Source organism: Myotis nattereri (assembly GCF_964212035.1).
Source record: "Myotis nattereri genome assembly, chromosome: 15".
NCBI classification, from domain to species: Eukaryota; Metazoa; Chordata; class Mammalia; order Chiroptera; family Vespertilionidae; genus Myotis; species Myotis nattereri.
The window spans coordinates 30,326,034-30,353,034 of NC_138090.1; the positions used below are offsets into that span (position 1 = coordinate 30,326,034).

Consider the following 27,001-nt stretch of genomic DNA (forward strand, 5'->3'; position numbering starts at 1 on the left):
ACATTTGTTCCTCTTTTTCCCCCCCATAACTCCCCTCCTCCCAGTTCCCGCCCCACCCTCCGCCCTTACTCCCCACCCACTGTCCTCATCCATAGGTGCACGATTTTTGTCCAGTCTCTTCCCACATCTCCCACACCCCTTTCCCCCCCAAGAATAGTCAGTCCATTCCCTTTCTATGTCCCTGATTCTATTATAATCACCAGTTCATTCTGTTCATCGGATTATTTATTCACTTGATTCTTAGATTCACTTGTTGATAGATGCGTATTTGTTGTTCATAATTTGTATCTTTACCTTTTTCTTCCTCTTCCTCTTCTTAAAGGATACCTTTCAGCATTTCATATAATCCTGGTTTGGTGGTGATGAACTCCTTTAGCTTTTCCTTATCTGTGAAGCTCTTTATCTGACCTTCAATTCTGAATGATAGCTTTGCTGGATAAAGTAATCTTGGTTGTAGGTTCTTGGTATTCATCACTTTGAATATTTCTTGCCACTCCCTTCTGGCCTGCAAAGTTTCTGTTGAGAAATCAGCTGACAGTCGTATGGGTATTCCCTTGTAGGTAACTGAGTTTCTTTCTCTTGCTGTTTTTAAGATTCTCTCTTTATCTTTTGCTCTTGGCATTTTAATTATGATGTGTCTTGGTGTGGTCCTCTTTGGATTCCTTTTGTTTGGGGTTCTCCGCGCTTCTTGGACCTGTAAGTCCATTTCTTTCACCAGGTGAGGGAAGTTTTCTGTCATTATTTCTTCAAATAGGTTTTCAATATCTTGCTCTCTCTCATCTTCTGGCACCCCTATAATTCTGATGTTGGTACGCCTGAAGCTGTCCCAGAGGCTCCTTACACTATCCTCGCATTTTTGGATTCTTTTTTCATTTTGTTTTTCCGGTTGGGTGTTTTTTGCTTCCTCGCATTTCAAATCATTGACTTGATTCTTGCGCTCCTCTGTTCTGCTGTCGGGAGTCTGTATAATATTCTTTATTTCAGTCAGTGTATGCTTAATTTCTAGTTGGTTCCCCAATATAACATCGAGGGTCTCATTAGTTTTCTTGTAGATCTCATTAAGTTTATCAGCGGCTTCTAAACAGTTCTTGAGAGACCTTAAAAGTGTGGTTCTGAACTCTAGATCTTCCATTGACAATTTTGTCCTGTTTCTTTGTCTCCGCATTTTGTTATGCTTCCTTGGTGCACCCCCTAGTGGTCTTTGTTCATGGTCTTATAGTTAAATTTTGATTGTTGTAGCTAATTCCAGGGAGGGTTTGACCTCCAGGCCAAGTGGCTATGAGAATCAGCTGTGTCAGCAGTGAGAGAACTTCTGTCCTCTAGGGAGGTGCTAATCTGGCGTTTGCCTGAGGCTATCCGGCAAATGCCTCTGTGCAGGGCTTGGGCGGGGCAGGTCGCACAGGATCAACAGGGTGGGCCAGAGAGAGCAGTTATGGCGGCTCTCAGTCCTGTCCCCAGGGGCTCTGCCTCTCTGAGTCCCAGCACCCGCTGCAAAGCTCGGAGAGAAAGCTGCACTCGCTCTGACCGAAGCCAGGCAGTCCCGCTTCTCCCGTTTGAGTCTGGGTCCCTAAAGACTCGCCTGTATCTGGAGCTCAGAGTCTGCGACTCCCTCCCGATTGAAAACACCAACCGCGCCCTCCGTTGCCAGCCCGCTCCGCGCACTCCGCACCTGAGAATTTGACTTCAGCACTGCGCCTCCTCTGAGTGTCCGTATGCGTTTCTCTTTCCTCCTAGTTGTAGGACTTCCACTCAGCCAGCGTTCCAGTGGTTCTGGGTGATGTCCGTTCCGTCTTTTAGTTTCACTTTTGAAGTAGTTGTTCAAAGCAGCAAACTCCAGCGTTAACCTATGCCGCCATCTTGGTCTATTTGTGCTATGTCATTATTTGTTTTCATAGTTACTATATCTTTTCTCATGCTGTTGAGCATCTTTACCATCATTATTCTGGACTCTATATCAGATAAATTTCTTATTTCCATTTCATTTATCTCTTCTTCTGGAGAATTCTGTTGTTATTTCATTTTGGGGTTGTTTCCTTGTCTCCTCATTTTGGCTGCCTGTTTGGGTTTGTAACTATGTATTAGGTAGATCTGCTACACCTCTCAATCTCTAGTGCAGGACTGTGTCAAATGCTGTTTCTGACTAATTAGATCAAGCAGAGACTCAAAGCCTCCAGAGACCGTGACCACCTCTACCTACAGATGGATAGGATTCTGTCTTGAATTGCCCTCAGGCAATGGTTCACAGGTGTGTCAAGAGTTTTTCAATAGGGTGGGGCAATTGCTTCTGCCTGGAGGCTGTTATTTTCAGTCCCTCAATGGGCATCAGAAACTCCGCACTGTGGGGCAAGGTGTTTCCCAATAGGATGGGTCAACTGTCTTCCCCCCAGGCAAAGCCACCTGTATAGCAAATGTCTGCATAAGAAAGATGACCTCTGGCCTGGCTGCTGTGGCTCAGTGGTTGAGCATTGACTTATGAACCAGGAGGTCATGGTTTGATTCCCGGTCAGGGCACATGCCCAGGTTCCAGGATTGAACCAGTGTGGGGTGTGCAGGAGGCAGCCAATCAATGATTCTTATTATTGATGTCTCTCTCTCTCTCTCCCTTCCTCTCTGAAATTAAAAAAAAAAGAAAGAAAGAAAAAAGATAACCTCCACAGCGTGAGGCAATGACTCAGCACAGGAAACTGGGTTATCTTCCTTCTGAGCTCTAACCCAAATCCCTTGATCCTTCTGCTCACATAGCTCCAGTCCACTCTGCCCTCCCTCTGCTGGAGCACAAGGTGAGTGGCTCCACAGGGAATTTTGTGCATTGGCCCTTTAAGAGGGTGCCTGTATTTCTAGCCATCTCTCCCTGTTAGACAGCAACCTCGCTGCTTTTCACAGCCAGATGTTATATCAGTTCTGATGCTCTCTGCTGGGGGGCCCAGCTTGGGGATTAGACCCCAGAATTCTCAGTGGCAACCCCCCACAGCTGAGATAGCTCTTTGGAACTTCAGTTGCTGTCTGTGGGAGCCCAGCCAGCTCTTTCGGGCCTCCACCCCTCCTACCAGTCTCTATGCGATCTTCACTTTCTGTCCTTGGTTATCAGGGTTTTCTCCAGTGAGTCTTCTGTTGATTATTCAGGAAGTTTTTCTGTATTTTAGTTGTAATTCCAGTTTGGTTCTGGAAGCATACTGACTCCGCTACCATTTTTAATCTCCTACTACTGACATCTTAACAAGATCGTCTCCCAATCCATTGAACACAGTATTTCCATTATTTGTCTTTTTTTTTTTATTTTCCCAGCAATGTTTTGTAGTTTTTAGTGTACAAGGGTCTTTTGTCTTTTTGATCAATTCCTAAATATTTTAATCTTTGTCATGTTATTGTGAATTAAACTACTTTTGTAATGAATTTCAAATTGTTCATTTCTACTAATTTTGCTTTCAGTAGTTTATGCTTTACCTAGGTATTGATTTCTTGGAGTTCATCCTCTTTAGGTTTAGCTTCTTGAATATATAGGTTCATATCTTTTGCCTAACTTGGCACTTTTCAGCCTTTTATTCCCTCAGAATTTTCAGCATCATCTGTTTTCTTTTCTTCTTGTGGAAGTCCCATGACATGAGTGTTAGATCTTTGTGTCCCTCAGATACCTGCAAATCTGTTCTTTTTATAAAATCTTTTTCACTTTGTAATTCAGATTGAATAATCTCCATCGATCTCTCTTCAAGTTCACTGTATCTTTCCATTCTGCTATTAAGTTTATACATTCAGCTTTTTGTTTTGCTTACTTTATTTTCTAGTCCCAATATAGTAACTTTGGATTTCTTTTGCTGTCAGCTTCTCTTCTGCAGATTAGGAAAAGGCCTTCATTGCTTTTATGTTTTCATCTAAGTTGGGGGCTATCTGTGCAAGGCACCAACTTCCTTGACAGGACCCTGTGTCCAGACTGACATGTTGACCCATAGCCGCTGGGAACTGGGCATGCAGTGGTTCTCAACCTGCGGGTCGCGAACAATGAAAATACATCCTGCATATCAGATATTTACATTACGATTCATAACAGTAGCAAAATTAGTTATGAAGTAGTAATGAAAATAATTTTATGTTCGGGGGTCACCACAACATGAGGAACTGTATTAAAGGGTTGCGGCATTAGGAAGGTTGAGAACCACTGGTAGAGTTTATTTTTGATACTGATAAGATTTTGAAGCCTCTGAAGGCCAAAGGATCAGGAAGTGTCTGCAGAGGCCTTGATTTATGGGGTGGTAGACCCTCTCACGATGAGGAATTCAGCACCCATCTGTGCCAGAGCCAGAACCCTAGGCTGCAGTCAGGGGGCACTAGGTGTGTGGAGCAGGGGGCTAATGGCAAGACACTAGTGCCTGTGGCCAAGCACTGCCTTCTTTAAGCTCAAGCCAGACCTTCCTGAGGGTAGTTTGATACACCTGCAGTCACAGGCCTCAGGGACCATCAACAGTATCTCCAACCAGGCACAATTCCGGAACCCGCAGTGTTCTAAAACCACCTGCCTTGGCCCTGGCCAGTGTGGTTCAATTGGTTGGGCATCGTCCTGTGCACCAAAAGGTTGCTGGTTCGATTCCCAGTCAGGGCATATGCCTGGGTTGTGGGCTTGATCCCTGGTAGGGGTTGTACAGGAGGCAGCTGATCAATGTTTCACTCTCATGTCAATGTTTGTCTCTCCTTCTCCCTTTCTCTCTAAAAATCAATTATAAAAAAAAATCTTAAAAAAAACAAAAACCTGCACTGACCCCTCAAGCTCCGATAGAGATGAATACTGACTGGGAGCAGAATCACCTACAGCCTTTGTTTTTAGAATTTATTTTTAAATATTCTATGGGACACTTCACTGATGCCCACCAGGCAGCTATGCATGCTGTGCAGGTGGCCACATGCATGGAGTCAGGGTTTCCAGGACATCTGTTGTGGCCTTATGCTTCTGATGCCAAGGCATATCCATGGGAATGAGTCCAATCTATGTTGTCTTAAAAAAAAAAAAAAAGCAGAGCTGCTCTGGGTGGCTCAGTTGGTTGGAGCATTGTCCAGTATACCAAAAGGTTGTGGGTTCGATTCCTGGTCTGGGCACATACCTACGTTGTGGGTTTGATCCACATTTGGTGTGCATATTGGGAGGCAGCCAATGGTGTTCCTCTCTCACATTTATGTTTCTCTTTCTCCCTAAAAATCAATAAAAACATATCCTCGGGTGATTTGAAAAAAAGAAAAAAAAGGCAACAGCAGCAGGGTTTAAAAGAAGTGGTGTTGTGGTCAGTTTTGTGCTTAGAAAACTAATTTTTGCCCAGAATATACACTGGAGCTTTGCTGGTGTCTCTGTGCCCCTTCCCAGACACACAGATGATGGGACCAGGCTGGAGGGGATTTGCACAAAGGGGAAGAGAAGCAGAGAAGGGGTGCTCCCACCATTATCCCAGGCATGGACCCTGCAAGGCCACACCATTTCCACATCCTTTGGGAAAACCAAGCCCTGGCCATGGCCTGCTCCCAGAGAGGCCAGGGCAGGCCCAGGAGCCCTACCTGCACCTGAGGAGAAAATGGTCACAGGTTGTCTCAGGCCATTCTGGGGTGCACTTTTGAGCAGGATGCTCTGCAGTAGACATGGCTCCAGGAATCCTGCTCTGGAATACTGTGAGGCAGAGCTGGTCATCTGGACTCATTCCTACAGCTTCTGCTACACTTACCAGGTATACGAAGCATGGAGACGAGGCTGAGGGATCCCAAGACATGAGCAAGGAAAAGGGCTGTCCAGACCCTGCTACCTGGACCTGTCTCCTCCACACATTGTGCATTCCTTAGCATCCCAGGTGTTGGGGGAGCCAACTCTCTGTGAGCCAGGTGTCAGAACAGGAGTTGTAGACAGAATGGGGTAAGGGTGGTTTAGGGGAAAATGCCACTTTGGGAGCTCCTACTACAAAGGTGCCCCCCCCCCCCCCCCCAGACTATCTGGCACACCTTGGAGCCAGCACACAGGCTCTCATCCCATTCCTGCAGGTGTCCTCCTTAGAGAGAAGCACAAGGTGTGAATGCCCTTTTTGCTCTGTGAAATGCCCCAGCCCCTCCTGGGATGCGCTGGGCTCAAACCTCCAAATCTTGCCCCTGGAGCTGGTTTTCTGTTAGCACCAGGTTGTTAAAGTGGGGATCCCACACCAGCTGCTGCCGCACCAGAGAACCTGTTAACAATGCAGACTCATCCCCAAGCAGAAGCTTTCTTAGCACAGGGAACAGGTAAAGCCAGGAAGTGAGAACTGATCAGGCCTAGGCAGTGGTCTTTTTAATGCCATGATGCCCAGAGACTGGCTGCCCCAGCAGAGAGAGACCGTTTCCTTCCTCAGGACAGATGACGCAGGCATCCTGTTATGTTTCTGGCTGCCAAAGGCTGGTCTTCTCTATGTTCCCATGTCCTCAGTCTCCTCTGCAGAGAGAAAGTCTTGGTATTTTGCAGGAGCTGATGGCTCTGCCCCAGGCCCTTATCTGTCTGGGGTATGGGATGTGAAGATTGTGGTTTGGGCCCCGGCCTCCCCAACTAAATCCATCCCATTGTGAACTGAGCAGTTCCTGGGGCAGAGGAGGAGAGCCTTTCAGTAAGAGCAAGAAAGGAGGGGAAAATACATTTGACCCTTTTAACAACACGTTTGAACTGTACAGGTGCACTTATATGTGTATTTTCCCCAATAAATGTTGTACATGTATTTTCTCTTATGATTTTAACTAGAGGCCTGGTGCACAAATTTCTTGCAGGGGGGAGGGGGCGAGGGGGGGAGTCCCACAGTCCAGCCTGTGCCCTCTTGCAGTCTGGGAGCCCTTGGGGGATGTCTAACTGATGGGTTAGGCCCGCTCCCTGTCAGACATCCTTAGCACTGCCTCGGAGGCGGGAGAGGCTCCCACCACCACTGCTTTGAGTGGCGCTCCCCGTGGGAGTGCACTGACCACCAGGAGCAGCTCCTGTGTTAAGCATCTGCCCCCTGGTGGTCAGTGTGCATCATAGCAACCGGTCGTTCCCCTGTTCAGTCAATTTGCAATATTAGCCTTTTATTATATAGGATAACATTTTTTTTCTAGCTTTATTCTAAGAATACAGTATCCTATCTAATAAAAGAGAAACATGGTAATTGGCGTACGACTGCTACCCTTCCCATTGGCTAATCAGGGCAATATGCAAATTAATTGCCAGCCAAAATGGCGGCCGGCAGCCAGGCAGCTTGAAACTAACATGAGGCTTGCTTGCTTCAGTGATGGAGGACTCCAACATTCCCCACCTGCCGCTGCAGGCCTCTGAGCTGCAACTCTAAGCAACTATGTAACAAATATAGAAGCTAAACAAAACCCCAGAAACCTGCTTTACTCTGCTGGGCTTCAGCCAGCAGGATCGCAACATTGTAAGCAAAGGCCAGAAACCTACTTTCAGCAGCGGAGGCCTAAGAGCTGGAGTCAAGCCTCAGAGCTAAAGCTGGCCCAGAATAAAAAAAAAAAACAAGAAAAAAAAAGGAGCGGTTGGGAGCTTCAGTCACCCCCAGCCTGAAAACAGCCCTCAGCCCCTCACCCAGACTGGCCAGGCACCCCAGTGGGGACCCCCACCCTGAAGGGTGTGTGACCAGCTGCAAACAGCCATCATCCCCTCATCCAGCCTGGCCAGGCACCCCAGTGGGGACCCCACCCTGAAGGGTGTGTGACCAGGTGCAAACAGCCATCATCCCCTCACCCAGGCTGGCCAGGCACCCCAGTGGGGACCCCCACCCTGATCCAGGACACCCTTCAGGGCAAACCAGCCGGCACCCACCCATGCACCAGACCTCTACCCTATATAGTAAAAGGGCAATATGCCTCCCAGCACCGGGATCAGCAGAGCCGCAAGGCCTCCCGGCACCGGGATCAGCGTGACAGGGGGCAGCGCCCCAACCCCCTGATAGCCCTGCGGCTCTGTGTGTGACAGGGTGCGGCACCCCAACCCCCCCCCCGCCCCCCACGGGCCCTGCTCTGTGTGTGATGGGGTAGAGCCATAACCTCCCCATTGGCCCTGCCCTGAGTGTGACAGTGGCGGTGCCCCAACCCCCTGATCGGCCCTGCTCTGTGGGTGATAGAGGGCGGCGCCCCAACCCCCTGATCTGCCCTGCTGTGTGTGACAGGGGGCGGTGCCCCAACTCCCCTATCGGCCCTACTCTGTGAGTGACAGGGGGGAGCTCCTCAACCCCCTGATGGGCTCTGCTCTGTGCATGACAGGGGGGAGCTCCCCAACCCCCTAATCAACCCTGCTCTGTGCGTGACAGGGGGCAGCGCCCCAACCCCGATTGGCCCTGCTCTGCGCGTGACAGGGGGTGGCGCTGCAACCTCCCCATCGACCCTGCCTTGAGTGTGACAATGGGTGGTGCCCCAACCCCCCAATCGGCCCTACCCTGAGCGTAACTGAGGGTGGCATCGCAACCTCCCAATCCGCCCTGCTCTGTGCATGACAGGGGGCGGCGCCCCAATTCCCCAATCGGCCCTGCTCTGAGCCCGACCAGGGCCTGCACCTAGGGATTAGGCCTGCCCTCTGCCACCTGGGAGCAGGCCTAAGCCAGCAGGTCATTATCTCCCGAGGGGTCTCAGACTGTGAGAGGCACAGGCCGGGCTGAGGGACCCCCCTCCCCACCGAGTGCACAAATTTTTGTGCACCGGGCCTCTAGTATAATATAACACATCAAAATATGTGTTAATCAACTATGTTACCAGGAAGGCTTCTGGTCAACAGTAGGCTATTTGTAGTTAAGTTTTAAGAGAGTCAAAGATTTTTGACTATATTGTTCAAGGGTCAATTGTATAATTTGTTTCAAAATCAAAAGCTAATCATTTGGGAGGAAAAATGTTTAAGACAATGGAGTTTTTCAGTGGAGCAACCCTCATCTCATAGTCCTGTATACTGGCCCCTCCCGGGAAGGGGACTGTCATGTACAAAGAGCATTTAATTAATTTATTTATTTCTTTACACATAACTGAAGTGATGTTACAGTACATAAGTTATTTACAACTGTGCAGTAATGTGTTGCAAAATAAATTATCTAGAAGGCAGCAAAAAGTACATTGTGAATGTGTATAAAACTGTACAGCGTTTACGGGTACACTTTTTATATGATTATTGGCTCTGTAGTGTTTCAAGTTATGTTCTCAGAAAGAGAAACAAAATGCCCAAGATTAAAGGAAAAAATATACAAACCACGTGGATTTGACTCCATTAAAAACACAACTGGAGAGTCCTGGCTCTGTGTCCCTCTGTGGCAGGCAGTGGGCGGCGCAGCTGGCCCTCGCACAGCACAGCGTCCCAGCCCCAGTCTGAGGCCTGTGGCTGTCAGCAGCTCCATGGCAACAGGACAGCAGCAAGGATGGCACTCTCCCTGCCCTCCAACCTGAAGGTCACTGTTTGTGAGAAGTGGACGCCTTAATTTTATTTCCTTTAGTTGATCAGAATGGAACAAGAGATTTTTAAAAACGCAATCCGTTCTGCAGCTCCTGAAATGCCCGTGCAGCTGGCTGGAAAACAGATCCCAAGGCTGCCGTGTCCGTGTCCCCGAGGTCTCCTTGTCCTCCCTTGGCAGCTGGTATAAAAGAGAAGTGCTCCAGGGGGGCAAAGTGCAGGGTTTTCCCTGGGTGTTCCCACCTGAGGGACAAGGTCTTCTTCCACCACCTGGACTTGGCAGCAGTGCTGGGCTGACCCATGTGGCCCTTGCTTGTGTCCTGTGCAGTTGTCCTTGTGGTACATCAGGCTGGCAGAAGCACGAAGTCGTCATTGACGTCTACCATGGGCACATAGAAGGAGGGCACCTCATTCACACACAGGGACTTGTGCCCGGCCGGGTCCAGCTCCTGGACCTTCAGCTGCCACTCCATTCTCTGCACAGCATTGAGGGCTGCAGCCTCATGCTGCTGCCGCATCAGGAGACACGTCTGCATGGAAGGCACAGTAGGTGAGGGAAGTGGAAACAAGACCCTGGCCCAGCCCCCAAGTACCCAATTAAGAGGACTGGGCCTGGGCCCCCACTGCCCACTCCCCCTGCCACAATACCCAGTGGGAGGATGGGGTTGAGGGACCTGGGCCAAGCTCTGGCAGCTGGATGGCCTGCCCCTCTGAATGGCCCATAGCACCACCCCTGGCTTTCTCATCCTGCCCTGTGAGTGGTCTTGCTGACCACATAAGGAGACTATCCCTGCTCTGTGTCCTCATTCTCCATGGATTTCACAACAGCATCTAATTAGAATTTACAACTGATTTTCTTTTGTTTACAATTCTAATTTATGTGTGGTGATATTGATTTCATTTGCATTTATAGAAGTTGTATCTTTTATTTTTTAAAAAATATATTTTATTGCCCTGACCGGTTTGGCTCAGTGGATGGAGCGTCGGCCTGCGGACTGAAGGGTCCCAGGTTCGATTCTGGTCAAGGGCATGTACCTTGGTTGAGGGCACATCCCCAGTGGGGGGTGCGTAGGAGGCGGCTGATTGATGTTTCTCTCTCATCGATGTTTCTGGCTCTCTATCCCTCTCCCTTCCTCTCTGTGAAAAACCAACAAAATATATTTTTTTAAAAAAACACCTTATAAAAAATAAAAAAAATATTTTATTGATTTTTTTACATAGAGGAAGGGAGAGGGATAGAGAGTTAGAAACATCAATGAGAGAGAAACACTGATCAGCTGCCTCCTGAACACTCCCTACTGGCGATGTTGCCCACAACCAAGGTACATGCCCTTGACCAGAATCGAACCTGGGACCTTTCAGTCCGGAGGCCAACGCTCTATCCACTCAGGCAAACCGGTTAGGGCAGAAGTTCTATCTTTTAAAAGCACACTTCATTTTTAAAAAGGGTTATCTAGGGTTTAGTATTAAAATGTTTAATCTTCATGGGTATATTATTAAGTGGATATTAAATTATATTAAATAGGTATAGTTAAAAACAAATAATGACCCACTGGATTACTGAAATGGAACGTAACCAAATGTAGCACCTGTGGGTCCAGGGTTGGGCACATTTTGGGAACAAAGGGGATTTAAACATGGCAGGTAGTAAGTAGACCATACTTTGGATTAACAAAGTTTGACTCTGTTACAGTGACTGTACAGAAAAATAATCTTTTCGTAAGTGTGCACACAAATATTTGGGATGGAATATCACAATGTATAATTTGTTTTAAAATAAATGTTCTTTTAAAAGTGTGTTGAGGGTGGGGGATAAAAATCCTCCATCTTTAGTCTTCTGGAAATAACCTCTGAGTGCTGCAGCATGGAAGCCATGGCTCTGCACTGGCTTCATATATACACTGCAATGTGTCTGAACCTCAAGATCGACCCATTTTATAAGCAGCTCAGATACCTTCACAGACTGGGCCATGTTTGCCTAATTTAAAATATTTTGTAGTAATTACATCTTCAGATGTTCCCATACTCCATTTAATCACAGAATTATCAATGGGCTTCTGGGTTTCTATTTTATTGGGTTGTTCCAATGAACTTTTTTTTTTTTTTTTTACATTTCCCCGAGTTTTAAATGACTCAAGGAGACTCGCTAGGTTAGGTGGCCAAAATATTGTGAAATTTGATAAATACTATTTACCCTACAAAACTACCAAATGACATGTCCCCAACTGCAGGAACTTGCAGGGGAAGCTAGTAGTGTGTCTTCTAAATAGGATCTAATTTAACTTGTGGCTCTGAAACAAATGGTCACACAACACATGGCCTCATGAAGGTGTGGCTGCTTCATCTTCATAAACTGACTACATTCTTCACTAATTTCTTTTTCTATCCACCTTTTTTCTTATTAGTTTGTAAGTTCTTTGGACCATTAAGGAAACTGGACTTCTGTGGCATTTTTAATGTACAAAGTCTAATTTTAATGTGGTTAAAGATTATTTCTCTTTTTATTGGGAAATCTTCCCTGTGGCTCCCTTCAAGCCTGGCTGAGAGCAACGGTGTGACTGCACTGTCACCTGGAAGTTGGGCCTCACCTCAGCTGCACCTGCACCCACATCATGATGAGATGCTAGGGCCTGAAATGCCACATGGGCTCACTGTTCTCTGCTCTGTGTTTTGTGTCTACCTCATGTGGTACCTGTGTGCACTGCTATGACACCATGGTCATGGGCCGTTGAGGTAAGGAGCACAGGTTAAGGCTGGAATCCTGGAAACACTGTCTTACTCTCCAAGTACAGGTAATACAGGGTTGGGAATGGGGGAGCTTGGGGCTTCCCTCCACCAGCTCTGTAGCTCGCAGTGAGAAGAGCAGCAGGCACAGTCCACTCAGCCCTGCCTCATGGAGCTTCCTAGGCTGGTGCTGACCTGTGTGTTAATTTTGTAACTGGCTCATTATTGTTTATAAGTTTTACAGCTCATTCTCATGAGTGACCCCATGCCCATGTGCAACTCTAGCAACTGAAGATGAGGATGTGCTTCTTACTTGCTAATCTTTCTATCTCCCACCCATCCTCTGGCCTGCTGCACTGGTCAGCACATCCAGAGCAGTGGTGATGGGTGTATGCTGTGGAGGGCTCAAGATGGGGTCCCACAGAGGTCTGACCGCCAGCTGGTGACAGGAGCTGCTCCCCGCATACCTGGACAGGAGGGAAGATACTCTAAGGAGGCAACATGGGGGTGGGGATACCCTGAAAGTATCTGCTGGGTTCAGAGAGTCTGAAACTGTCACCTCCAAACATGGGACCCAGCAGCAGCCTCCCCGCATCCCAGGAGACTCCTGGGGGCTCCCAGCCCAAGTAATGTTTGAGGGGAATACAGTGCACTCACCTTCATGCGGTCGTACTTGTCATCTACATCCTGGAGCCAGGAGATGAACTGGCGGGCATTGAAACGATCTCTCACAGACTTGTTTTCGTCACCCTGGAGGAGAAATCAAGTATGGGCGTTTGATAGGGGAACAATGGAGAAAGCAAACCTGCAGGGTGTTTCAAATCCTCCTTCCTAAGTGAAGAATGAAAGCTGTAGTCTCATTCCTGAATCCACATGCTGTCATCATGCTAAAAGACAAACCAGTATGACCCTTGGTCATCCTCCTCACCATATAGCTTGCGTAATATGCCTGGGTGGATGCGGTCTGTGATGGAGCTGCCCTGGGGATGACTTGGTACCGTCCATGAGGGCTTTCTGCATGTCTTTTATGACACCCATATAGGAAACAGAACTCGGAAGCCCTCAGATTCTGGCCTGCACTGTTTCTGGAGGCCACACACAGGCACATGGTAAAGCTGGTGATGGTATGTGTTTTAACTTCTGGTTGTAAACACTGGAAGTAATTTTTTTTTTCTTCGTAAAGGGTGTTTGACAGGCCCGAAGTGGTTGAAGGCCAGCCTCCTGGTTTCACTCTGTAGGAGTACTACACCTTGAGGTCACCATTCTCAAGTACGGCAACATCTCTGCCTGCGATGGACTGCAGTTTACAAACAGGGATGCTTTAGGAGGGACCAGGAGACAATGGAGCAAGTGGTTTTCAGATTCCTGCTATCTGGTTCTCCCTGGATGCTAGAGTGGATGGCGTGCTGAGAAGAACATGTGAAAGTCTCTTAGCCACAGGTACATGAGCGACGGACCACCTGGTGGCTGAGCCCAGGCTCCACACCAAACATATTTGCCGGGAAGAAGTGCACCCTGAGGCCTTCTCTCTTGAACCTTCAGAAGGAATGTAGGAAATCCCTTGAAGATCACCAGATTCCTTTCCTTTTTTTTGTTTTAGATGCAAACCTTTGAAGCACCTAACCCTGAAGTAATCACTTGATCCCCAACCAAATATTTTGTTTTATAGTTTGTTGACAAATGTTTTGTTTTAGGAAAAACTTGTCTCGATACATAGTATGTTAAGTGGGGAAACTTTCAAACATATCCTTCAAGAATGTATGTTAAGTGAATGGAAAATCTTTAATGTACTAATTTTAAAAAATTTTAACTAAAACTACTAAACCCACTGTATGATACCACAGCCAAATCAGAAATGCTGCTCAGAACCCTAGGGGTCCATGTGATCCTGACACAGCAGGAGTTCATGCCAGCCAGGGTGCCAGGAGGTGCATCTGTCAGTAGGGCTCTTGGTGCCAAGGCCTGAACAGTGAAGGGGGGCAGCAGGAGGACCCAAGAGAACAACAGTATTCTGGGAAAGTCAACATGAGCGGGGCAAGAAGCAGAGGGCAGGCCCAGGATGATGCACACTGGGCTTCTAAAAAAGTCACAGTGGTTGCTAGGGAAGAGAATAAATTGGGGAGTAAAACCCAGGGCAGACAGCATCAGGAGGCCAGGCCTGAGTGCGGCCGACAGCAGGAGGTAGGAGAAGCAGACAGGCTTAAGATGGACAATTGGGGACATGAGAGACCACTTTGCACAGTTTAAATTTTAACTGTGTCCATGGATGGGTAAGAGGCAGCTGAAATCTCCTGAAGCTTGGGGTTGCCAGCAGACAGAGCCACTTAATGGGACAGTCTTGCACCCCAGCAGATCAATGGGGGCAGGGGCACCCAAATGTTTAATGACAGGTCAGGTTTGGTGGGGGAAGCAAAGGGTATGACCACATGCGGAAAATCTAACCCTGCGGGTAAGGGGAGCCAGGATGATCAGCTGGGGTGGATGAGGCAGGGCCTCTCTCGAGGACAGATGGGCATTGCTCTGGACTCTGCTACCCAGCCTGAATCAGATCAGCAGGGAAGTTCTAACAGGACTCTGGGGAGTTGGAAGGGAACCACTGCTATGCTAAGCAGCCACAGGCTCCCACACCTCTTGGCCTTTGGCTGCAGGGCCTGGCTGCCAATGTCACTATGCTGATGCAAGGCCATCATTATCCCCAGCATGATAGCCTCCTATGGGGGTCTTTGCTGCAGAGGCTATTTATGCAGCAGCTCTAGGTGCTGCTCATCCTAATCATGTGTATATTTTAGAGCAGTGGTTCTCAACCTTGGCTGCACATTAGAATCGCCTGAATCTTTTTAAAATCCTTATTTCTGGGCCTCATCCTCCAGAAATTCAGTTTCGTTGTTACTAATGTTGTGGCCCCACCCCATAACAAAGAAACAGAATTTCTGGAGGATGAGGCCCAGAAATCAGGATTTTAAAAAGATTCCCAGGTGATTCTAATGTACAGCCAAGGTTGAGAACCACTGGTTTAGAGGAAAGTTTAACTCTTCATGTGATTGAAACTAAGGCCCAGTCCAACCCAGTGACCTAAGAGCCTGTGTTTGTGAGAACCCTGGAATGGGGCCTCAAAGAGCCCATGCGGCATCTCATGACATCAGCATTACATGTACTGCTATCTGATCACCCCTGCCTCCCTTGTCCCGAGGGCAGACCTGCTCACGTGTTCAGAGTAGTTTGTGGGGGCACAGATCTTCTTAGGAGACAAGTGTGAGTGCACAACCTTGGCAACCACTGACCTGACTTTCCAGAGGCATGTTGTAGACCTCAGAGTCCAGCAGCATGGTGCAGGCACTAAATGGCACCGCCTGATTCGCGATGGTCCTCGCTGCCCGGCAGTGAACCCGCAGGATCTCCTGTTCACAGGAGACGATCAGTTTTTCCTGGAGGACAGAAACCATATGAGCCAATCCCAACATGGCCAGATATATCCCAGGCCCACAGTCCCCCATGCAAGACCTCTCCTTACCCGTTCGATGCTGTGTTGCAGGCGCAGCTTCCCCCTCACAGCCTCCTGCTGCTTGAACAGCTCCTTCAGGGGCTCCGCCAAGGAGGGAGGGGGTGCAATCTATAGTCACAAAGGGTGAGAGGGAGGGGGGTTAGTGGAGGCTGGGAACCTGCACCAACAATAGTGACTAAGTCTGACCTGAAAACACACCTATGGTCCCACAAAATGTAGACACACTAGGGAATTTCCTGGAAACAATTAGATGCCCATACACAAGAGAGCAGGCAAATGAACAATGGCACAGACCCTGGCCCAGAAAGGAGCACTATGCAGCTATGAAAAAGAATGAAGGGGAGTGAGTTCCAGAGATGGTGTGAAGTGTAAAAAGCAAAGTATAGAGTGTCTACACTGCTACCCTTCATGCAAGAAAGTAGAGATCAAGAACACATATGCTGTGTTGTTTGTGCAGAAGAAACATGACAAAGACAGAAGAAGAGCAAATGGGGCAGAGGAGAGGAGGAGGATGCTGGGCTATTTACTTTTATAATAGTGAGGTTTCATGTCCCCCAAATAAACTAACACCAAATGGGATGCAGGTGCCAACATGGAAAACATGCAACAACAGAGCCTGACTATCCTGCTGGGGGTCAGAGTGGGGAAGTGAGGGGCCTGGATTACTTTGGAAAAGATATCATTAGGCGAAAGACCAGAAGAACCACCATAAATGCCATCTAACCAGTGCAGGCATTTCATGGATGGGCCAGCACTTGTGAAATGAGACATGTATACTGGGAGTGAACAGGCCAATAAACACCTTGCAGTAAGAAGAACCGAGTCTCTCTCTTAAAGAAGCAAGATGCGAGCACATGATGAAGTCAAGATTTCAATGTAGACCAGATGGAGGGATGCAGAGTAACACACCTCACCTGGCAATGTCACTCAGGACAGTGACCACATCCTGCACCCAGGATGTGGCTTCTAAGCACCATTCCCACTAGAAGGAACCATGTGGCTAATGACAGGACTCAGCTGGAACATCTTGGGAGGCTGTAAAGTGAGAGCATGCTCAGAAAGATGGAGCAACCTAAAGGAGCTCCTAATGGCTAAGGCTGGAACAATTTGCACACAAAATAAGTAATGGTGATTCATGTTGGATTACAGGAGCATTCCAATCAATAAACATAGAGAGAGGGAAGTAGACAATAATCATTAGGCCAACACCACAGGACTGACTGCTGCAGATAAGATTCATTAAGGAGACTAAAATAGGCACAAGCTCGAGGATAATAGGCCTTAAGAGTTTCACAGTAGCTTCCCCAAGATATTTATCAACCAAAACGGGAAAGACAGCAACTGCGCCACAATGCGACTGCTGACACCAAGAACAAGACATAACACACCAAGACCTCACGTCACATCTGTGCAGTGTCACTAAAAACATGTCCCTCCATCCAGGTGTGGACATTAGACCAAATATCTAATCAATATTCCTCAAAAAGGTCATCAAACTGTGCCTTTCAAGGAAGACAAGGAGTGGATGACCAACCACAGCCCTGGAGACCCAGGAGGAGATGCATCCGAGCCCAGTGAGGGCACAACATATACTCCGTGCTTTCAACTCTGTCAGTCTAAAATAAGCTCAAAATAAGACATTAGAACATCTATCTGGTCTCTTCAATGGCACACCTCGCTCAACAGGCTCTGCTCCATCCCCTCTGCCTCAAAGGACCCAGCCCCATGGGGTCTTGGTGTGCCTTCCTCTTCTGACTCTACTGGGCCACCCACAGGTGGTACCAGGAGGGAAGACACAAACACAGTGGCACATCTAGGTGTAAGCCTTTCCTGTTTTCCGGTTTTAGTATTTCTAAGGCACCACCATTTCTGGATCCTCAAGAAAAAGCACCAAGACCTGGTGCCACAGCTGCTGGAACAAGGCCTCAAGCCTCTGGCCTGGTGAGAAATCCAGGAAAGCTTGACTGCTGGTGCCCTCACTCAACAGCCTGGGCACTCAATTATGTGGTAACAGGAAGTAAAACAGAGCTTTCTTCTAAAAAGGCATGAATCCAGTAGAAGTAGAGATGTATAGACCACTGACAGGGTGAACCCTGGGTAGTAGGAGTATAATGACGTCTACTATTTTATTTTCTAAACTTTGTCATGGTACTCTTTTCTTTTGGTAACTAAAATTTAAACAATAAAACAACAAAAAAGACTCACCAAACAACACATCTTAGGCCAGAATTTTCAGAATCTAGTGACCCAGATGAAGGCAGACAGCTGGATCCTCCCAGGCCCAAGGGCAAGGTTGCCTCAGTCTCCCCTCCCTAGAACAGCTCGGGGTTAGTGTACCAGGAGAAGGGAGTGTTATGCTAATGACATCCCATTGGGTTCAAAACTAGCCATGCTCCCTGGGAACAAAGTGCTGGGCTGGGCAGGAAGGGTGGTGGCCCTGGTAGTTGGGCCCCCATGCCTCAGCCATAAACCTGATGCTCAGAGCCACTCACCCTCATTCAGAAGATGCTGGGTGTCAATCCTGGTTAGCTGGGCCTACTGCCTGATGGAGAGCCAGCATAGATACTGACTTTTGGAACACGAAGATCTGACAGCAGAACACATATATCCAACATGACCCTCCTTTGGGACAGGAAGTTCCCTCTTGGGAATCCTGACCAGCATCCTTTCAACAGCTGTGATTGAGGCTCATTCTGGGCCTAATAGGCAAATCAAACCGAAGCCCTGGCTTTTCTTCAAAGGGGTGGAATGGTCTAAGAAATGAAGCAAGTCAACTGCACACTGTGTGAACAGGTGACCCCTGGGAGCACATCAGGCTGGAGTTCTGGAAAGCCAGGAAGGTTGTGGCTGAGCAGAGGGCAGAGGTCTGTCTCCACTATAAAAGGATCTCTTTGCCTGCTGTGCAGAGAACAGACCCCAATGAGCAAGGAGGAAGCAGGAGCTGGCCTAGGTTAGAGAGTGGAGTGGGACAAGCAGTGACATGGGAGGTGCTGGCCTGCAGAACCCCATATAGATGAATTTGCTCATGGCATGAGGATAAGAGTGGAGGATGACGTGCAAAGCGGGGATTAAATGTGTCACATCTGCACAGACCAAGAGTCATCAGGTTGAGGTGGAGGGTGAGCCATCAACGGATGAAAATGGCTGAAAGAAAATGGAGGATCCAAGCTGGTTTGGTTCAATGGATAGATCATTGGCCTGTGGACTGAAGGGTCCCATTTGATTCCAATCAAGGGCACATGCCCGGGTTGCAGGCTCAATCCCCAGTAGGAGGCATGCAGGAGGCAGCCGACAAATGATTCTCTCTCACCATTGATGTTTCCCTCCCTCTTCCTTCCTCTCTTAAATCAATAAAAATATATTAAAAAAAGGAAAGAAAATAGAGGCCCTGGGTACAGTGCAGAGACAGGTGGGTGCTGAGGACAGACCCGCTTGGGTAGAGAAGCCTGGAAGCCCAATGAAGGGTGTGCTTTGAGCAGGTGACAAAGGTGCCAGGGTCACTTAGGGCTCCGGTGGGATGAGAATTGAGGCCTGACCTCAGGTCAGTAACATGGAACCGCTGGGAACCAGGATAAGAGGTGTAGAGGAGTTCAAGGGTGATGGGCTGGGGTTGGAGCCAGGCCATACATCCCCGTGGAGGCCTTTAGCTGTTAAAACAATTTGAGAAAACTCTTTTGCTCTTGGCTGCTTGAAGATTGGCTGCCATAATGAATGACACAGTTAACTATCTGGACCAGGAAGTTCATGAGCCAACAGGTTACTTCAGCAGAAACAAATGGTCATTGATGTCCTTCACCCTGGGAAGGCAACAGTACCTTAGACAAATTCAGAGAAAACTAGCCAAAATGTGTAAAATCACACCAAATGTCATCTTTGTATTTGGATTCAGAACCCATTTTGGTATGACAGCTGCTTTGGTATGATTTATGATTCCTTGAATTACGCAAAGAAAACAGACTTGTATAAGAAGACTTCAAGAAAACAGAGAAAGAAATGCAAGAACGGGAATGAAGAAAGTCAGGCAGGAACTGCAAAGGCCAATGTTGGTGCTATTAAAAGTGAACTGGAGAGTGGAATCTTCAGTGACTATCTGTGGTGATTGTGTAGATTTTTCATAAGAGGACTAATAAATTAAGAACTTTTATGTGGGAAAAAAAGGGGGGGGGGAGTTGAAAGGAGGCACTCAGATACAGAAAGGGGGAATGCTGTGCAGGTGTGCCTGACATGGAGGTGGGGGCCTTGGTCAGCAAAATATTGGGGAGACTAGGGACTGAGCAGCACCAGGGTTGGCTCTAGTTGGAGATATGCAGGGTGTGGCCACAGCAGTGAGTGACAGACAAGAGGGCGTGAGCATGGACCCAAGGGTACTCAATGACCCAGTCAGGCACTGGATGGGGAGATGACATAGGAAAAATGATGAATGACTAAGAGGAAACTGGATCTCCTGACCCAGAGGGATTATATCAACATGGACATCCATGTTGGAGGGTGGTCCCCAGGATGGCACACCTACTCCAAGCTCTGGCATCCCAACAGTTTGGCATTCGCATTTAGACATATAGCAAACAGGGTCCTGACCCATCGACTGGCACCCTTGGGGTCTGGGGCTCCACCTTGGCACTCACCACTGGGATGTGCAGCTTGCTGAGCGGTTTGCCATCTAGGAGGTAGGAGCCTGTATAGGTGACGTACTCAGCATAGCACTGGGGTGCCTGTGGGGTGATGTAGCAGAGGATCTTTCGCTTTTCCTCGATCTTCTTCCTGATCTGTAAGTATTCAAAGTACGGGTTGGATCTGTCACTGTGGTAGGGCTCTATATCATCCAGCTTTATGGCATCGACGATGGCAGCCAGTGTCTGCTGGATCACCTCCCGTGTCTGCTGTGTGGACGTGTTCATTTGCTGCTGCAGCTGCTGGCTGGAACGCTGAAAGCGGCGTTTGCGTGGGTGCTGGGCCTGGGGGTCCTCCTCCTCAGAGCATCGACCCTTTGCTCTGGGGGTAGGGGCAGGGGCAGGTTCCTTCTCAGAAGGAGGTGAGCTCTGCTTGTTCTGGTTGGCCAACATCTGAGCCCGGTTCCTGGTCATGCGCTGGGGGATCTCCTCCACTTTGGGGGCTTTTGGGGCTTCGGCTGTGGGTCTGGGTTCTGGTTCTGTAGTTTCAGTCTGGACGCTTCCTGAAGGCCCCTCAAGCCCAGCACTGTCATGGGGGCCAGCCCCGTTCACCACCTGTGCCTGTGCAGGGCTGTCCCCAGAGGGCTCGGGTGTGCTGTGGGATGCTGCCAAGGGGTCTGGGCCCTCTACCTCCTCGTCTCCACTACCTAGTGGATGCTGCTCTGGGGGTGCTGGTGTGAGCCCCAGGCTGGAGTCGGAGGTCTCAGGGGCCCTCCCCTCTGACACAGCCTCGGCTTCCACCGTGGTTTCTAGAACAATGTCTGGCTTTGGCCCCTCTGAGGGCAAGGGCTCAGGCTCAGGCTCAGCAGGGAGCCGGGTAGTTGCCTGATCAGGAGACAGCACGAGCTGTTCCTCAGCAGCTGATGCAGCCACATCCCCACCATTCAGGACCACAGGGGCCCCTGCAGGGGTACTTTCTGGAGGAACAAGAGGACTCTCTTCTACAGGTTCTGTTTCGACATCAGAAGCATCTTTAGTTTGCAGAGGAAGCTCTGGCAGTGAGAAGGGCCCCAGGTCCAGGTCATCCTCAGAGTTGGGGAAGGCATCGGGCCAGGGCACTGGATCAACCTGTCCCAGGGCAGAGAGACTGTGGCCATTTTCCAGGAAGGTATTTTCCAGAGAACCCAGAGCCTCCACCTGAGTTACGGTGGTCACACACGCAGGCTCCGGGGGCACATCAGGGGCCGCTTCAGGAAGCGACTTGCAGTTACTAAAGAAGGACTCCAGCCTGGAGGAAGAGGCAAAAGGGGCTGATTCTTCTGCAGTGGAAATGGCGGCTGGGATTGCTTCTGCAGAGGCATCTTTAACTTCCTCAAGTCCTGGCTCAGGGACCGGCAGAGGATATGGGACAGGGGAGACCGGGTAAGGGGGCTCTGTGGTGCCGAAGGGCCCAGGTGCAGCAGCGTGGAGGGACTCGGCAGGACAGAAATGTTTTGGGGACTCTGAGAATCTCTGTGGAGACTTAAGCATAAGGTCCGATCCCATGGGCCAGCTGACAGGGTTTTCAGGGGCACTCCCAATTAGGCTAGAAGAGAGGCCCTGCTCCGAGGTAGCAGGATGAGCCCACTCAACCGGCTCCTCTGTGATTACCGTGCTGAAGGGGCCCTCATCCAGGGGCTCCAGGTAGCTGGGCTCTGGGGGGATGATGGCAGCGGTGGCCTGCTGGTCCTCTGTGGCATCCAAAGGAATGCCCAAGTCAGGGGGAAGGGTCCCCTCCATGGATGGGGCCAACAGCTCATCTCTGTGTGAAGTGGGGGACTTTGCTTGTAAACCAGAGAAGGCACCCTCTGGAGAGGGGGTGGTGGTGACCACAGCTGTGGGTGGGCAGTGCAGAGTGTCCACCTTGGGGGAGGGGATGCCATAGTCTGGGGAGTAGTACGCCGGAGACAAGCAGGTAAACTTCTCCGAAGGACCTGGGGGCACAAGGGCCTTATCCTCCAAGTGCTGCCCTGGTGAGTCGTAACTGGATGTGGTAGGGACACTCTGCTGTCTGAACAGCTTGTCTCCAATGCTGAATTCTTCTTCAGGAGTCCTCCTGATATCAACAGAGACTGAGCGATAAAGGTTTGTGCACAGAGGCCTTGTAGGCGTCTGGCTTGGGGTTTCCGAAATCCCGCTCCCTGCAACAGAGAATCTATCAAAGAAGGAGGGGGAGCAAGCGCTGGCAGCTGTGCTGGAGACCGGTGGGGGATCTGTGCAGTCAAATATGAGGTCAGGATAGTCGTCAGCACTGCAGGATGGGGTCCTGGGCGTGTGCATTGCCTCCTCGTAGCTGGGGCCAGACACCACAGATGCGGGGGTGGGCACCCCAGTGGGCCGGTTCTGGTCAGGCCTGGGAGAAGCAGGCAAGACCTCTTTCATATGAGGTCCTGCCAACCAGTCTCTGGAGTCCACAGCTGGTCCTGGGTGGGGCTTATTCTCAGGGACTGGTGGAACAGGAGCCAACTCCTTGAGCTTTTTGTCTTTAAGAGCAGGGTCCAGTCCCAGTGGCTTCTTTGGAGGGATATCCAGACTCTTCTTGCGCATGTCCTCACCTGGCTTCATCCTCTCCTTGAGCTTAGGGTCTCCAGACCTGTGCCTCATCTTCTCCATCTGTTTCATTCTTTCTTTATGCCGTTTGTGGCGTTCTTCAATTTCCAGATCTTTCTGGGAAAGCATTCTCTCAAAGCTGGTCATCATTAGATCGCCATCTCCCAAAAGCTTCTCTCTGGGCCTGACATCTTTCTTGCCTGAGTCTTTAGACTGTGGTAACTTATCATTTCCGTTGCTGATCTTTACAGAGTCACCTTTTTCTTTATCTAAAGTTTCCTTGAATTTATCCTTTAGTTTGGTCTCACTGAGTTTCAGGCTTTCATCCTTGGATTTATCTTTAAAGGAACTTAGAGGACTGTCCTTGTCTTTGACTGCAGGTTTGTGCTCATCCTTGTGATGTCTCAGGAGCCCTTCACCGTGCTTGTCCCTGTGTCTCTCCTTCTCATCTCTCCACTTCTCTCGGTGCTTCTCTCGTCTCTTCCTCTCTTTTAGGATACTGATTGCACTAGATCCATAAGGCTTTAGTTCCTTTTCTATTTTCTTGGAAGGTTCTCTTTCAGAATCATTTTTATCTTTCTTTTCTGTAGAAAACAATTCAATGGTTTTATCTAATTCATCTTCTATGTCAGTTTTTGTACTGTAAGAAATACCATAAGCATCAGCATCCAAGAAATCCTTTTCATACTGGCTGGAGTCCTTTCTGCTGCCAATGTCCTTGTAATCATCATTCTTTTCTTTTTTTTCAGACTTTTCTTTTTTGCCCCTCTCTCGATCATGGCTTTTTTTGGATGAGGATGAAGAGTGCCTATGCCTTTCTTTCTCCTTCAGCTTCTCCTGTGGGCAATTCTCCTTGACCCTCTCCTCCAGAGGCTCTGTGAAAGACACCTCCAGGAGGGCACTCAGGCCTGGGTCCTGCCCTCGGTCCGTGAAGCTGTCAGAGGACACCTCACTAATCTTGTCATTAGAATCTTCTCTGTATTCATGCAGAGCTTCTTCCTCCAACTTTTCCAGCAGGCTCTTCTCCACCTCAGCACTTTTCGACACCTTCCTCTCTCTGCAGTGCTCCTTGTCTGGCCTCTCCCTGTGCCTGCTCTTGGCCTTGTCTTCTGCAGAGGGCTTCTTCTCCACCTTCTCGGAGGGCTTCTGTTTGTTTTTCTTTTCCTGAATAGAATCAACTGAAGTTCGGTCTTTCCTGTCCTTATATTTTTCTGTCGACTCTTTATCCTTTTTCTCTTTGTGCTTTTCAAAGACTTTTTCTTTCTTGTCTTTCGCCCCTTCTGTGGTTCCTTTTTCCTTTTTCTTTTCTTTAAGTTCTTTCTCTTTCTGCTTCTCTAAGTGCTGCCTGTCAACAGAGTGCTTCCGGTGTCTGTCTGAGGGGTATGGTTCCCTCCCATCATCTTTTTCCTGGAGGCTGTCTGCCCTCTGCATTTCACTGGCCTCTCCAATTTTGAATCCACTTGCTGTATAATCGTCTTTTTCATCTTCACTTTCATCTGTGAATATATCAGCAATATACCAGCTTTTCTCTTTGCCCTTTTTCTCATCTTTTTTTTCAGAGAAGTCATCTGAGATGATTCCAGGGAAACTCTTCTCCTTTTTTTCTTTAATTTGGTCAAGAGATGTTTTTCTTTCCTTGTCTTTGCTATGTATATCTTTATGTTTTTCTTTAGTATCTTTTTTCTCTTTAAAACATTTATCAAATTCTTTGTCCTTCTGACATTTTTCAAGGATAGACTTTTCACTTTTATCTTTGTCACTGGACTTATCTTTATATTTTTCTAATTTTATTTTTTCCTTCTTCTCCTTCTCAAGGCCATCTTTCTTCTCCTTCTCTCTCACTGAATGATGCCTTTCCCAAGGCTCCAGACTCTTCCCAAAGTCACAGTCAGACCTGTCCTTGAATACACTTTCACAACTATACTCCTTCAGGTCCTCCCTGTACGCCTCCTCGGCCTTCACTCTGCCATCTTTCCGCTCTTTGGCGACCTCAAGAGGGTCCTTCCTGTCCCTGCAGATGTCGCTCAGATCCCTGTCCTTTCTGTCTCGCCCGCATTCAGCAGACTCTCTCCTTTTTTTGTCCTTTTCTGAAAGATAGCTGGGGATATTTTTATGCTTTTCAATTGGGTCTTTTCTCTTCTCAGAGTTTTTATCCAGGTAGTCCCTGTCTTTCTTTCTAAAGAAAGCATCTTTGTCACTCCGTTTTTCACTGTAGTCTCGTTTCTCCCGGCTTTTGTTTTCCCGCTTCTTCTCCTTACTGTCCTCTTTCACCGTTTCCAAGATCAGCCTGGCCACAGAGTCATTTTTAATGTCCCTATAGTCTGTCACTGGAGAATCCCAACTATCTTCTCCTTTGAAATCAAAGGACGAATCAGACAAGTCAGAAAACCACCTATCTTGCTGATCATCAGAAAGGCTAAATTTGGTGTCTTCATTCTCCAGAAACTGACTTTTGTTACAATATTCATCAAAAGCAGAATCTTCCCTGTAAATTTTTTCTTTTTTGGGCTTTTCTTTATCTTCTTTGAAAGTCTTTTCCTTCTCTTTTGAAATTTTGTCCTCTTTAAAATCATTCTTTTTCTCTAATTTTGAGGGCCTGTCCTTGGACTTTTTCTTTCTTTCCTCTTTGTACAGTCTCAGTTTTTCCTCTTTTGGAGACTTTTCCTTCACTACTTTCTCCTTTTCTGCTTTATTTGAACGGTCTTTCTCTTCTCGGAAAGACCTGCCGACGTCTTTGTTTGTGTCTTTGATTCTCTTGAGTGACTTTTCATCTTTGGAGATCTTTATTATGTCATCTTTAAAGAGCCATTCTTTTTCTTCTGACTTCATTTTGCTAAGCTTCTCTTCTTTCTTAAAGTGATCTCTATCATGCTTTAATACTTTTAACTTGTTTTCGGTGGAAATGTCATTGTCTAAAAGTATAGCTTTGTCCGACCTTTGCTTGGAGTCCTCATATTCATAAGTGAAACTTTTCAATTTGAGTTCCTGACTAACTGAACACAGCCCTTTCTCCTTGTTTTTGTGTTTGTGTTTTGTTTTATGTTTCTTGACCACTTTTCCCTCCTTGTCTAGTTTGGGAATGGCACCGTCCACACTGGGGTGGAAGGAGCTCTTCTTCTCTGACAGAGTGCTCTGTAGGCTGCCACGTTTCCTATGCTCCTGCCTCTTCCTCAGCGGCTTCAGTGACTCCACACTGGAGCCCTCAGAGGAGCAGTCAGACTCACTGGTCAGTCTTGTTCTTGTGGAGTCTGATAAGGAACTGACCTCTGACCAGGCAGGAGAAGAAATGGTTTTCCAATTGTCTGTCCGCCAGTGCTTGGTATGCTGGTCTGTGTGGCTGGGGTTATGCTTCTGGGTGGCAGAGCTCCCATGAGATGAAGTGGAGGAAGCAGACAGGGAGCTGAACAGGGAGGGGTCCTTCAGCACCAGCGGGGACTCCTTAAGGCAGCCAGAGCTCCCCACCGAGTCCCCATCGTCCTCACCACTCTCTGAGGACTCGCTCTCTGACTCGGAGGAACAGAATTTGTCACTCCTTTTCCCAAACCGCACTTCTTTGCCTTTTGTTTCTTTCTTTCGCTTCTTTTTCACTTTATTTTTTTCCTTCTGCTGTTTAGAATTAGAAGGTTCCCGTGTTTTATTACTGGGCAAAATTGTATGTGCAGAGAGTCTCAGCTTCTCTCCTGTCCCCACAGTGACTCCGATGTCCTCCTCATCTGATGTGTCTGATAAGATGCGGTGAGCTGCTTTCTTTGGTGCAATCGTGTTATTTTTAGTGTAACTTTTCACTTCCATTTTGGGTATAGAAATAAAACTATTTGATTTAGTCTCTTTTCTGTAATCCTTTTTCAGTAAATGTTTGTCATCCACTGGAGGGACTCTGTCCTGCTCGTCATCCTCATCAAACTCATACTCATCCTTGACAGGGGTCACAATTTTCTGGGGCTCTGGATTCTTAGCCTTGTGCTTTAGTCCTTTTTCAAACTCAGAGTCTGTGTTATTTCCATCAACTGAACTAGAAGGTGCAAATGATGGGGCGTCTTCCTCCTCTGAGCTCTCTGTTGGAAATAAGGAGAAAGATGTCAGAGGCGGACTCAGAACACCTGCAGACATGGATGGGGAAAAGCTGTCTCAGAGGAGACTTAGAGAAAGGCCTCCCCAAGCACTTGGTCACCC

General features: G+C 48.2%; 1 protein-coding gene across 2 annotated transcripts in view; it reads right to left on the bottom strand.

Annotated features, from left to right (window-relative positions):
- Positions 1–8,940: 8,940 nt before the first annotated feature.
- The window catches only part of ANKRD11 (ankyrin repeat domain containing 11), a 269,053-nt gene continuing 250,992 nt past the window's right edge, over positions 8,941–27,001 (bottom strand). For both annotated transcript variants that reach the window (XM_081107778.1, XM_081107779.1), the window contains 5 exons: positions 20,255–26,883; positions 15,639–15,737; positions 15,409–15,552; positions 12,785–12,877; positions 8,941–9,933 (listed from right to left, as the gene is read on the bottom strand). In XM_081107778.1, the coding sequence (XP_080963904.1) occupies positions 9,748–9,933; positions 12,785–12,877; positions 15,409–15,552; positions 15,639–15,737; positions 20,255–26,883 (7,151 nt within the window). In that variant the 3' untranslated portion in view covers positions 8,941–9,747. The remainder of the gene's footprint in view (positions 9,934–12,784; positions 12,878–15,408; positions 15,553–15,638; positions 15,738–20,254; positions 26,884–27,001) is intronic.